Source organism: Gymnoscopelus microlampas (genome assembly GCF_963454915.1).
Source record: "Gymnoscopelus microlampas genome assembly, chromosome: 22".
NCBI classification, from domain to species: Eukaryota; Metazoa; Chordata; class Actinopteri; order Myctophiformes; family Myctophidae; genus Gymnoscopelus; species Gymnoscopelus microlampas.
Window position 1 is genome coordinate 30,264,438 of NC_139959.1, and position 12,521 is coordinate 30,276,958.

Here is a 12,521-nt window from a genome sequence, read left to right on the forward strand (position 1 = left end):
AAATGACAAGAGTTTTTGGTGAATATATTCACTTTAGGGGCACAGCTATAGAGGACCTGAAGAGAAATGGAGATAAACTCAAAGTTACAAAAAGCAAGAGAGAGAAAAATCTTCATGGCCATCTGGATGTAATATCTTCAAGTTACATTCAGCTTGAAACAGTCTCTGATTGACATCGCTCCCTCTATCTGTTCAATGACACAAAAGGAAAGTGTTGAGACATGATGACTGGCTTCATGGAAGTGTCTGGCAACAGGTGATTTTACATCAGAGGTCTTCAACAGTCTTCAACTAGGGGGTCCTCAGAGTTACTACAGGGGGTCCGCCAAATCTTTGTGTGATTTTTACATTAACCACTTCAACCAAGCATCCCTATTCTGAGGAGAACATTAGCCAAAAATAGCAGATCTACAATCACACAACGCCTCGCGCTGCGAGGCGTTGTGCGCTTGTAGATCTGCTATTTTTGGCAAAGTGGTTTAGTATAGGGGGGAAAAAGAGCAGGCTAAGTACAGAGTGAAAGGTCAGGTATACTATGTATTGTTTAAGTGCATGGTTACATGTCTGGAAACCCACATTAACATGAATCCAACATGATAGTGCTGTGAAACAAGTCTATGAAGCTGCCTATGAAATGTATGAAAAAATAAATATTCAATACAATATATAATGGGGGTCCCTGCTTTATCTCGCTCTCAGCCAAGGGGTCCTTGGGCTGAAAACGTTGGGCTGTTTTACATCATTTCATAATTAACTATACAAAAAGTTTTTTTTTCACTCAGCACTTGTGTGCACTCATTTGATTTCCCAGTACAGTGGCAAATTCTATAACCTAAAAATGCTAAGCATTTTCAACTGGCGTCCCTATTTTGGGCATGTCATTGTAGGCAAAAATAAATGTTTGAAGCTTGAAGATATTTTTGCTATAGAATACACGTGTGCCTTGAGATTTTGACAGGCCCACATGTTGGCACAAAAAGTTTGAAAACCACTGGTCTAGTATGTTAGTGAAACATTGCAGCTATAAGCTATGTTGTAATTGCTGACACTAGGTCAGGCCAGGGCAAACAATGTGCAAACCAGAGCCAAAGTCTGCAAGTCAGTGCAGGTTACATATTATCTGCTGTTCAGCATTCAAATGCTGTTTTCAAAGGCTGGAAAATGGATAATGATACATACTACTTAATGGTTATATGGTAACATCTTAACTATAGTCATTATGTATACATATCTCCCCCCCCCCCCCTTTTGAGGTATTTTTTACTTTACTGGAGTATTTCCAATTTTCAGTAGCTACTTTTACTTCTACTCCACTACATCTCAGAGGCAAATATTGTGCTTTTACTCCAGTACAATTATTTGAAAACTTTAGTTACTAGTTAGCCTACATTGCAGATAAAAATGATTACATTATAAAGCATGCATTAACCACTTTAGCTCTATTTTATACCTATAGGCTATTTGAAAATAGCAGATCAAGCCCACAATGGGAGGCATTGTGAGCTGCTATTCTCAAACATTTTAGTACTTTTACTTTTGGTATTTTAAGTATAGTTTGATGCCAATACTTTTGTACTTTTACTCAACTAATTTTTTTTAAGCAGGCCTTTTACTTGTAACAGAGTATTTTCTAATATTGTGGCATTGCTACTTTTACTTAAGTCAAATATCTGAGTAGATACTTCTTCCACCACTGATCTAGTACTTATAGGTCACCGGCTCTTATCAACAGTGACCTACATAATAGAAAGTATGAAATGATCGTAGGATACTGCTGCTGCACAGACACACACACGGTGCAGAACAGACGAGTAAGGACCGGTGCAGACCCAATAAAGGCTGTGATCGTTCCAGATCAACAGAGTGTCCACTCTGTGCCCGCAGCGCAACCATTGAGCTCAGCACTTGACTCTTTACCCAGTGGAACCACAGCACAGAGGAAAGAATCAACATGTCTCGTTTGATCGCCCGTGTTTCCCACGTCATTTCTCAGCGAGCGACAGCCAAGTCCGTGGTATTATTACCAAGGAGAATTCCTGTAGTGTTCATCCGTCCTGTCTCCACAAGTCAAGGTAAAGGAATGGTGCATATAATTGCAAGTGGTGGAAAGTAACCAAGTAGATTTACTTAAGTACTGTACTTGAGTACAATTTTGAGGTATTTGTACTCTACTTGAGTATTTCCAACTTCCAACACTTCCAATCCACACTACATCTCGGATCCAAATATTGTACTTCTACTCCACTACAATTATTTGAACATTTTAGTTACTAGTTACTTTGTAGATTTTGATTATTATTAAAAAACATTCACCACTTCAGCCCTGTATACATTTCGGCCATTTGAAAATAGCAGATCTACAAGCTCATAATGCAACTTGAAATGGGACATTCTGCATAATGAGTACTTTTAATTTGGTACTTTAAGCACATTTTGATGCCTAGCCTATACTTTTGCACTTTTACTCAAACACATTTTGAATTCCGGACTTTTACTTGTAACAGAGTATTTCTATATTGCAGTATTGATACTTTTACTTAAAGTAAAAAATGTGAGTACTTTTTCCACCACTGATAATTGCCATATTTTCTGCCAGCTTCAGCTTGAGCTGGAAAACCCTTGGCCTCAGGCTGCAGTGCAAGTGCAAGTCAAACCCATCTGTACGATTATTGTGCCACTTGTGTAGGCTACCTCCAGGGGAATTCTTTCGTAATTGCACAGTGTGGTTAAATAAATGCACTGTTTAGCAAAGCTTTGATGATAAATAGGCAATTCTACTCTTGTGTAACAGATTATTTCAATTATGCAGAAGGAGAAAAAAAAACTTGAAGTGAGTTGCCAAACAGCCATCTGTCACCACTGCCAATGAACAAAACAGTATATAGCCTTGGAAGAGCTAATGTGTTTTACTGAATCCTGCAATTGACTTGAGGCGTTCATTCATTGTGTTTTGTTCAGGCTTGAAGTCCCTCACTAGATATGATAAAACTGCAGACTGGCAAAAGAAACTGACGCCCGAACAGTTTGTGGTCACCAGAGAAAAGGGGACAGAAGAGGTGAGTCTCTCTTCTAGGCTCTATTCACAGCAGCTATGATGAAGACATTCACAGGTATTACCAATGATACTAATGAAGTTCCATTCTGGTCAAACAGAGTCAGGGTGCTGATATTGTGTGCATGTTAGCTCACTGGAAACACTCTGCTACACCAGTGGGTCTAAAGTTGGGGTCCAGGGACCCTCATGGGCTTCCAAATGGCCCCTTATGGGTGTGTAACTCTGAGAGTTACGGGTCCATTTGGTTCCATTTGTACACTCTCAGAGTTATGGGGGTCGTGGAAACCACTGTGCTACAGTAAATGGAACAGAGCCTTCATTAGTATCATTGGTAACACCTGTGAAGGAAGTGATAATATGGCTGCTGTGCATAGAGCCTATTCATTCTGTCTGTCTGTCTGTCTGTCTGTCTGTCTGTCTCTCTCATGCACAAAGCACAGATAAAGTCCCAAATTCTCATGGACTGTTTAAAAAAAAAAAGAAAACAGCATTGTGATCATGAATGAACCTACCCTCTCTCACGGGCAGAGGTTTTAACCTCATAAACCTTTCAACACAGGGCCACTGAGATTGACACAGTTGGACTTTGAGAAAAGTTCAATTTTTTACAAGGCACTGACTATCCTGCAGGCGTGTGGACATCTTGAACTATAGCCTACAATGACCAGCTTATGGCATTATGGTGCTATCCATAATGTCACACCGTGTAACACTATCTTTTCATAAAACCAAATACAGGTACTGTATGTCCACTGCAGATGATTGTAGGTCAAAGTAATGACAAAGTCCAGTTCTGTGCAAGGATTGCACACACACACACACACAAAAAAACCCGACACAAGCCTGGTCACATGACTTTATTTAACCAATGACCAGGTACCAGGGATCATTACACGTTTTTCTGTGTAATACACCACACCAGTCATTAACAGCTGATTCAATGTCCTACTTAGCCTATAAAAACCTTTTCAGTATCCCAGCCCGGACCAATCCAAGAGATAAATAATTAGTTAGTCAATTCACCTTTAAATGTTAAGAATACATGCATGCATCAATGGTAAAAGCTCTTCTCAGAGAAGCACAGTGTTTGGAGAAATAAAAGGCTACACCATTTTTTCCAGTTTATGGAAAGTCCTATCCTATTATCAAAACATCTACTAGTCTGGCATACACCTCTATATGTCCTATATTTCTGCTACAGTTCTAGCGACTGACTTTGTGTGCATATGTGTGCATGCTTGTGTGCGTGTGTGTGTGTGTGTGTGTGTGTGTGTGTGTGTGTGCGTGCGTGCGTGTGTGTTTCCAGCCCTTCAGTGGGATCTATCTGAAGCATAGTGAGGTGGGGATGTACCACTGTGTCTGCTGTAACGTCCCACTGTTCAGGTAATACTCTGCTCAGAACATCTGACGTTTAACCCCAATCCAATCGTTCTATTGTCTTTTTGAGAACACAAGTTCAAATGATGAATTATGAAGACTAGGCACATAGGAACATAATATTGGTTGAATATCAAAAGTGGAGAAAATAAATGAGTAAAACGTCTAAGAATAATACAAATATATAATATGTATATATAATATAATCAAATCAAAATATCAAGCCAAGGGATGACACACTTCCACGGGCAAATACAACACATACTCCCACATACAACAATAATATTGTTGTCTAAAACGTTGTAAATGATACAGTACAGCCAATCAACACACATGACATCAATGTAACAAGCAACAAACAAAACAACCATTCATGGTCTACAGTAGATATAGATGGATATATGAAAGAGAATGAAATCAAGGTACTGTAGGTCAAAGGTCTAAATGTCTGACAGTGAGAGCGCACTTTGAAAACCTTTGACCAGTTCAGCTCCAGCATCATCAGATCTTTTTGTTGTTTTCAGAAAGAAGAATAGAAAAGAAGAGGGTGTGGCAGGGAGAGTAAACAGTAAAGGAGAGGCAAAAAGCTAAGATACCGAGGCTATACCAAAGATACATATAGGCTAGACAGTACACATAGCATAAGCAGGTACAGTATGTTCATGAGGTTAGATATAAGGTGCCAATAGTGCCAATTCGGTAAAATCCACATTAGCAGCCGGAGATTAGACATTAAGGTGCAAAAGAGTATCAACATTGTCAGGTTCATATAGAATGGAAATCCACATACAGTAGGGCAGAGTCCTGCACGGGTCCAATTTTGACAACCCGCAACCCCCCCACCCCCCCCCCCCCGGTCAATAATCAGATCCGTAGACCAACCGCCACCCGTGCGTGATTATATCAAAATACAAACCGTCCATCAAATAATTTACCTCTTGTCTGCCCCGTTACCCGTGATTACATGCAGTAAATAGTCTACAGACAGTCACTCAATTTAAAAGTGTGTTATAATGCGTTTAACACAAGATAGCAGCCTTCAACAATAGCGGTGCATTCAGTGGTCAGGTTCATTCAGAAATCTGCACGTCAACTGAAGAGTGGAGGAGCGAGCTTTCCATATATAGCCACGCGCGAGAACGCGCATATACGCAGTACGCACGCGTCGTTGTTTACATTATGAGATGATTTTAATTTGAATGTTGGAAAGGATGTTCAATGTGCTTTTGTGAGTTATGACCATAGATATAGAAACTTAGATACCTCATTGGCCACTGCAGTTCATTGGAGCGACCTGTATCGCGACCGTCATATTTGTGAAGGCATGCTTCCTGACTACTGGCCAGCAGCACGTCTTTTCTGGGACTTGGCAGAATCTAGTTGTATAAAAATATATATATATTTTTAGCGGCGCTAAAAATATATATGGCTTTTGCGTCAACGTTCTGATTGGTCAGACACGTCAACAAAGTGATTGGTCAAGCTTCACGTGACACGTGGCTATAAACACATTATAAACACTTATTGATGACAAAATGTATCAAAGGCGCCGCTACCTTCACACAGGTGTGATTTTTTTATACAACCAGATTCTGGAAAAGACGCGCTGTGATTGGCCAGTAGTCAGGAAGCGCGCCTTCCCAAATATGGCGGCCGCGAAACAGACGCCCCAGAGTCGGAGGAGGCGTCTACCTTTATACAGTATGTCTATGATTAAGACAACTGACCGGCGTGCTGTGTTAAGTTACACAAGTGACATTGTTTGGGCGGAAACAGTCCTGATTTTCACAATAAAATGTTACCCACCCACGTTTAGTTCAGTACTGCCCATCCCCGTCCCCCGTGAACTTATAAAAGCATTTTTTTTTTTTCGTTAAACGTGGGATATCTGTGGGTACCCAGCCCGTTGCAGGAAAAGTAAAGTCCAAGGCCAGCCTGGTGACAGGCGGTGGTCAGGCCTTTGTTCAACAGTCTGAATGTAGCCGTACGTGTAGGGGCGTGACATGTGATTGGCCTACATTAGTGGGACATATACAACATGCACTACTCACATGCAGACCCTGTCCTAGAAAAACAAAACAATAACTCACCAAAACTCCCCCTGACCTTTTCACCTGTTATCTTTCAGTGCCAGTCAGCTATTGATCTTGTTACTCTCCCTCATATCTCTCTATCTCCGGGGATAGTTCAGAGGCTAAGTATGACTCAGGGGCAGGCTGGCCATCGTTTAAAGAGGCTCACGGGACGTGGGGGAGGGACGAGAGCCACGCCTCCATCATCCGTCGCCCTGACAACAGTCTGGGCGGTACCGGGACAGAAGTCCTGTGCAAAAACGTGAGTTGTTTTCCTGGAACGCAGGTTTGACCGTCTCTGTGGTTCTCAAACCACAGAGACTTTAATTTCAAGGACCCCCCATAACTCTCAGAGTTCCAGACCTGCAAAGGTCCATTTGGACCCTGCGGGTCCCTGCTGACCCGACTTTGAGAACCACTGGACTCCCAGTCTCTCCAGCTCATTAGTAAACAGAAAATAAATGTTCAGGTTGGGATACCAATTTTACCCAACCAGGAGGGAAAACTCAATAAGGACACAGGATAAACAAGTGAAATTAGAAGTGATGGAACAATAATAAAAATTACCGGACAAAATTGGGACTGGAACACAATAACATTGAAGCTGATCGTTTGGAGTTCTCTCTCCTGATTGGGAGATTGGCATCCTGACCTAAAAAAATATAAATAAATAAACCACACCATGTTTAACTTCAAGTATGTGCACATTCGTTATGACATACATTATCTATGTATAGAATTTTGTTTTACATTTACATTTCTAATCAATATGTGCCATCCAAATTGATCCAATCCCCAATTTTATTAAGTGCGTGTTCATTCTTGTCTTTGTGTTTGCGTGCATGTGTGTGTGTGTGTGTGTGTGTGTGTGTGTGTGTGTGTGTGTGTGTGTGTGTGTGTGTGTGTGTGTGTGTGTGTGTGTGTGTGTGTGTGTGTGTGTGTGTGTGTGTGTGTGTGTGTGTGTGTGTGTGTGCGCACGCGCAGTGTGACGCACACCTGGGCCATGTGTTTGAAGACGGACCAGACCCCACAGGCCAGCATTTCAGCATCAACAGTGTTGCTCTCACGTTCGAACACAGAGAGGACAAGAAACCAGACAGAGATGCAGAGTAGAACATCAAACAATCTCCTTGTCCATGAGAAGAACGGCCGAGAGAACCAACCAGGAGAACTGAAAAAACGGCTCATGTTAGTTGCAATTCAACCAACTCAAGATCTAAACTCAAAATCAATGTTTAAAGGTCAGGTCATACTACAGATAGAAGAGAAGCCTACATCATAGCAGAATGGTTTATTAATACCCTTCGAGGATTAATAAAGTATCATTATCAATGGCCATCTGTCACCCAGGACCAAAATCACAACCCACAATGTCCATCTCCTCTTCTCTCTAGACCAGCGGTTTCCAAACATTGTGCCAAGGCACACAGGTGTGCCGTGAGACAATGTGTCACAACATGTGACACTTTCTGAGCAGCTATTTTTGCTACTTTTAAATGTTTTTGACATTTTTGGAATTTTGTGTTCACCACATGCACAACATAGGAACGCCATGGTTACGTTTTGACTGTTGATGTTTTGTGGAATTTGCCGTTAATCTTAATAATGTTTGTCTCTTCATTTAGAGTCACGTCAAGTATAGCAACTTATGAAGACATTTTGTATTGGGCACAGGTATTTTATGAGTTCTGTTTTGATGGAGCTATAACGTTTGTGACTACTCTTTATGTCTAAGGAAAAAAAAATCAAAATAACTATGTTTTTTTGCAGGACACAAGAGATAACATTGTATCATTACATCTTGTGGCATGTACAGTATACCTGAATATATCAGTATATCTGAGTCTCCTAAGAATGTTTCAAAAATGGAACATCAGTTGTCAATAAATGTATATATTTTTTTGACTCAATGGATCAGAGTTTGCTGGTATGTCAAATAATTGAATGTTGCCCCCTATGGGTCCAAGCTCAACACTACAGCATGTCCTTTATTCAAGTTAATAAATAACTTCCCATTCGTCATCACACTTCCATCTGTATCTCTCTCTCTGTCTCCTTCCTGTGTTTGCATAGCTACAGTATGTTTGCCAGTGTATGTTTATTTATGAATACTCAGAGTCAGAGACTGAGTGGGCATATTTCAAACAAAGTGACAGACACCACTACACAGAAAAGGGAGTAAAGTGAAGTACAGCAAAACGGTTGTCTCCTCCATTCACCAGGACAACACGTCTGAACACTGCGGTTCAGTCAGCGCTAGCATGGCTGGAGTACGGTGTCTCTTGTTGATGGTGTTGATGTGCGTTTGTCTCTGGGCGTACACGGAGGTTGGGGCGGCCGAGAGTCGAAAGAAACCCCAGAGACCACCTCTCAAAAAGGTAGAGCCAAAGCTGCTCGACGATACCGAACCTGCACAGAATATAGACCTACAACAGGTGAGAGATGAGAGAGAATGACAGATTTCATGTTTGAAGTACATTTTATTATACACACGGGGGTTTTGGTACCCCCGTGTGTGCCAAACTTTTTACTGTTGAGCCACAACAGAGAACGTGTTTGGCAAGGCGAGTTGTTTCCATTTGACTTCCAGGCAATGCCTCTTATCAGCCACCTAGTACCTATTACCCGACCACAGGGTCATCTAAATGTATTGTTGAAGCTTACCAACAACAAGACGATTAGAGAGCTGGGTTTCACAAGCAAAAGTCTTTTTATTGAGGGATTTTAACAAAGTTGGGGAGGGGGAATAGATGCACTCAAACGTAGATTTCTTCACAAACTGGGGTATTTCCATCAACAAAAGTATTTTAGTTGAATTCACCATAGGTCACTGACCTACACCACCCCTCACAGAGGGAGAGTGTAGAGTGACCCTCTCCCTATAGACAGGTTTCCTGTTAGTAAATATGAGAGGATATGACCGCGCAGAGGAGGGGGAAGCCTATAGAGGGCGCCATTACCCGCAGCAGCTCTGGTCAAATGTCCATTCATAAAAGAAATGATCTTCACCGGGTTTAATGAAAGTAGATTAAATTATGCAGTTTGTAATACCTTGTTTACTCAATAAAAATGATTTGTCGGAAGTTGGATCTGTTTGTATATAATAGCAGCATTATGCCTATTATGCCTATAATAGCAGAATTATGGCTATCTAACTCCCGAACATAACAACAGAGTGAACGGCGCAACAATTCGTTTCCCCCGAGCATGCGCAGATTGCGCATTCTGCTCTGTGATGACGTCGCGCGGAAATCCGTCTATAGGTGAGCTTCAGTTTTTATAACTATAGTTGAGTTGATTGAATAGAAGAGCACAATCTAAAGAGCACAAAGTAAGCTCCTGAACGTGCCAAAGTATCACGAGACTGTCCATCATTGACAGCCTGACAACCAAATATCGCAATACCACCACCGCTGTTTAGATGCCTCAATACAATTACGTACATCGTGCATCGAAAAATATGTGATCACAAAACAACCTGTGATATGTCTTCTTTTATATTCCTGAACCGATTATATGATTATATGAATAAAGAACAAATCGTTCAGATTGCCAACCTTGTTAACAAAGAAACAAATTATACAGGGGAAAGAACATATTTCAGGCAACTATACCAACGGCATTAGAACAACGTACATAGTATTGCAACAGTGAGAGCAAACGGCTCATAGTGACCTTTTTGACCTTTGTTCAGCTGCAGAGTTTGAGTCTGACTACATTCTGCCAGAAAATCGCAACCACAGCACTGTAACAAACACATTACTGGAAGCCAAAGTTAAGCTAGATAAGCTATTGATTGCTAGTCATTCCCGATCATGATATTGATCAGTAAGTGCCAAAGTTATTATTGTTAACTAAAACTAATGAAATAACTAAAACTAGAATTGACAAAACATTTTGGTGAACTGAAATAAAAATAAAAACAAGGCTTTATAAAACTAACACTAAAATAAAAAAAAAATAATAATAAACCTTTTAAAAAAAACATGTATATCTGCTATTTTTTTCTCTCTTTACTCATTTGATTTGTTTATTTAGACGTGACACCGCACATACCTGAACAATAAATATCAATGTAATGTAAATACACCGGATTTAACAAAGATGCTTATTTACATCTGCAGTCCCCAGAAAAAAACTACAACATAAAAACAAGCAACAATAGAGTAGATTACATTACATTACATTACACAGGGAAAACAAAGCATACAGTAGCTGCAAAAACACAGGTACGAAACAGGTACAAAAAGTGCTAATAAGAAAAGTTTTACTTGGCTCAAATGTTATAGCACAAAAAAGCAGCATTTTAGAGGGCAGTATATAGGCTATTTGTATACTAAAGTAAGATATGTATAAAGTGCAGCATTACTTTCAAGTAGTACAGGATACGTTGTCAAATAAAGTGCAATCTCTCTCTGTGTATATAATGGCCACCCCTCGTGTGCTGTAGATGGGAGGGACGTGGTACCTGCACATCGCAGCCTCTAAGTGTTCCCACCTGAGGGAGCATGGGTCCCGGGTGGAGCCGACGGTCATCAATATCAGCCCTTCCTTCGACGCCACTCAGCCCATGAATGTCAGCACCAAAACACGCCAGTGGGTATATCACTTACATGTACACAGTTTACAGTATATCGTCGATGTCAGGCTGAAACTTTGTACCTCAGACTTAAGTGTGTTGTAGTTGCGAAATAGGATGAGGTTGAGGCCTCCACAGACAACCCGGTCTCAAGCACAAATCACAGGGCATACAGGTCGATTATGACCGGTGTAAAGTAACTTACTCAAGTGCTGTACTTAAAGGACAACTTTGGTTTTTTACAACCAAGGTTTATATTTTAGCTTGTAATTAAAGTAAATAAATGATGAGTGTAATTTTTTTTTCATTTACTGCTTTCTATAGTTTTAGCATTTTTTGCGATATTTTTTACAGTGGGCGGGGGCATTCTGTCCGGTGGCTAAATATGCCTTTTTTACACAATAAAAAAGGTCCGGCTGTCTGAGATGGCCAGATGTGAGTTATTGGGGGCTAGAAGAGCTACTGTAAATAATAATAAAGAAACCGCCGGGTTAATGTGTTAAAAAAATACATATTTAGCCACCGGACAGAATGCCCCCGCCCACTGTGAAAACACTGTAAAAAAGATTGTGAAAATTGCTAAAACTATAGAAAGCAGTAAATTTAAAATTTTTAACACTCATCTTTTATTTACATAAATTACAATCTAAAACATAAACATTGGTTGTAAAAAACCAAAGTTGTCCTTTAAGTACATTTTTGAGGAATTTTGACTTTATTGGAGTATTCAACATTTTCAATACTTTTACTTCTACTCCACTAATACATCTCAGAGGCAAATATTATACTTTTATTCCACTACAATTATTTTAAAACATTAGTTACTAGTTACTTTGCAGATATAAATGATTATATTAGAAAACACACATTAACCACTTTAGCCCTGTTTTATGCATAGGCTATTTGAAAATAGCCGATTGTAAAGGACTGGCCCAATAAGCGGCTGGAAACAGCACAAAGTCAGGAGGTAGATTGCAACCAAAGGTGCTTTTATTCATTCAAAGTGCACATACAGGATAAGGGCATCAGTAGCAAAAGGTGGCATGGTGGTCAGCAGCTCCACCATGAACTAAAACTAACAGCTGAGTGTGTTTGTTTCTGGCAGCCTTTTATACTCAGCTGAGCCAATCAAGTGTCAGTCAATCAATTGTGGGTTCAACCATGTTGCAGGTTACCTCAAACATGCAACAAATCTAAACCACACATTCCATTAAACATCTGAATCAATACCCCTGGTAAATACATATAACTTAAGCACCCTATTGCAAAACAAACCTTATCACATTATTAGCAGCTTCCAATATACAACCCAAAACCGCCCTCTCTCTTCTACTGTGGTCCAGTCCAAACCCATATACAGTTATATGGTGCTCGGGCACCCTGGGGACTCTTTTGCCCGAACACCCTGGAACAGACAGACATAAGCAGTATTATCACA

General features: G+C 40.4%; 2 protein-coding genes across 2 annotated transcripts in view; both read left to right on the forward strand.

Annotated features, from left to right (window-relative positions):
• Positions 1-1,951: 1,951 nt before the first annotated feature.
• msrb2 (methionine sulfoxide reductase B2) lies at positions 1,952-7,617 on the forward strand (the record flags this gene model as incomplete). Its single annotated transcript, XM_084048160.1, has 5 exons — positions 1,952-2,072; positions 2,959-3,056; positions 4,362-4,438; positions 6,619-6,766; positions 7,489-7,617. 5 exons carry the CDS (start codon positions 1,952-1,954, stop codon positions 7,615-7,617), a joined length of 573 nt encoding a protein of 190 aa, XP_083904286.1.
• Positions 7,618-8,765: 1,148 nt separating this feature from the next.
• Positions 8,766-12,521, forward strand: part of c8g (complement component 8, gamma polypeptide) — a gene marked incomplete at its 5' end in the record, with an annotated part of 8,536 nt that continues 4,780 nt past the window's right edge. The window contains 2 exons of the mRNA XM_084048162.1: positions 8,766-8,939; positions 10,955-11,100. Of these exons, the coding sequence (XP_083904288.1) occupies positions 8,766-8,939; positions 10,955-11,100 (320 nt within the window). The remainder of the gene's footprint in view (positions 8,940-10,954; positions 11,101-12,521) is intronic.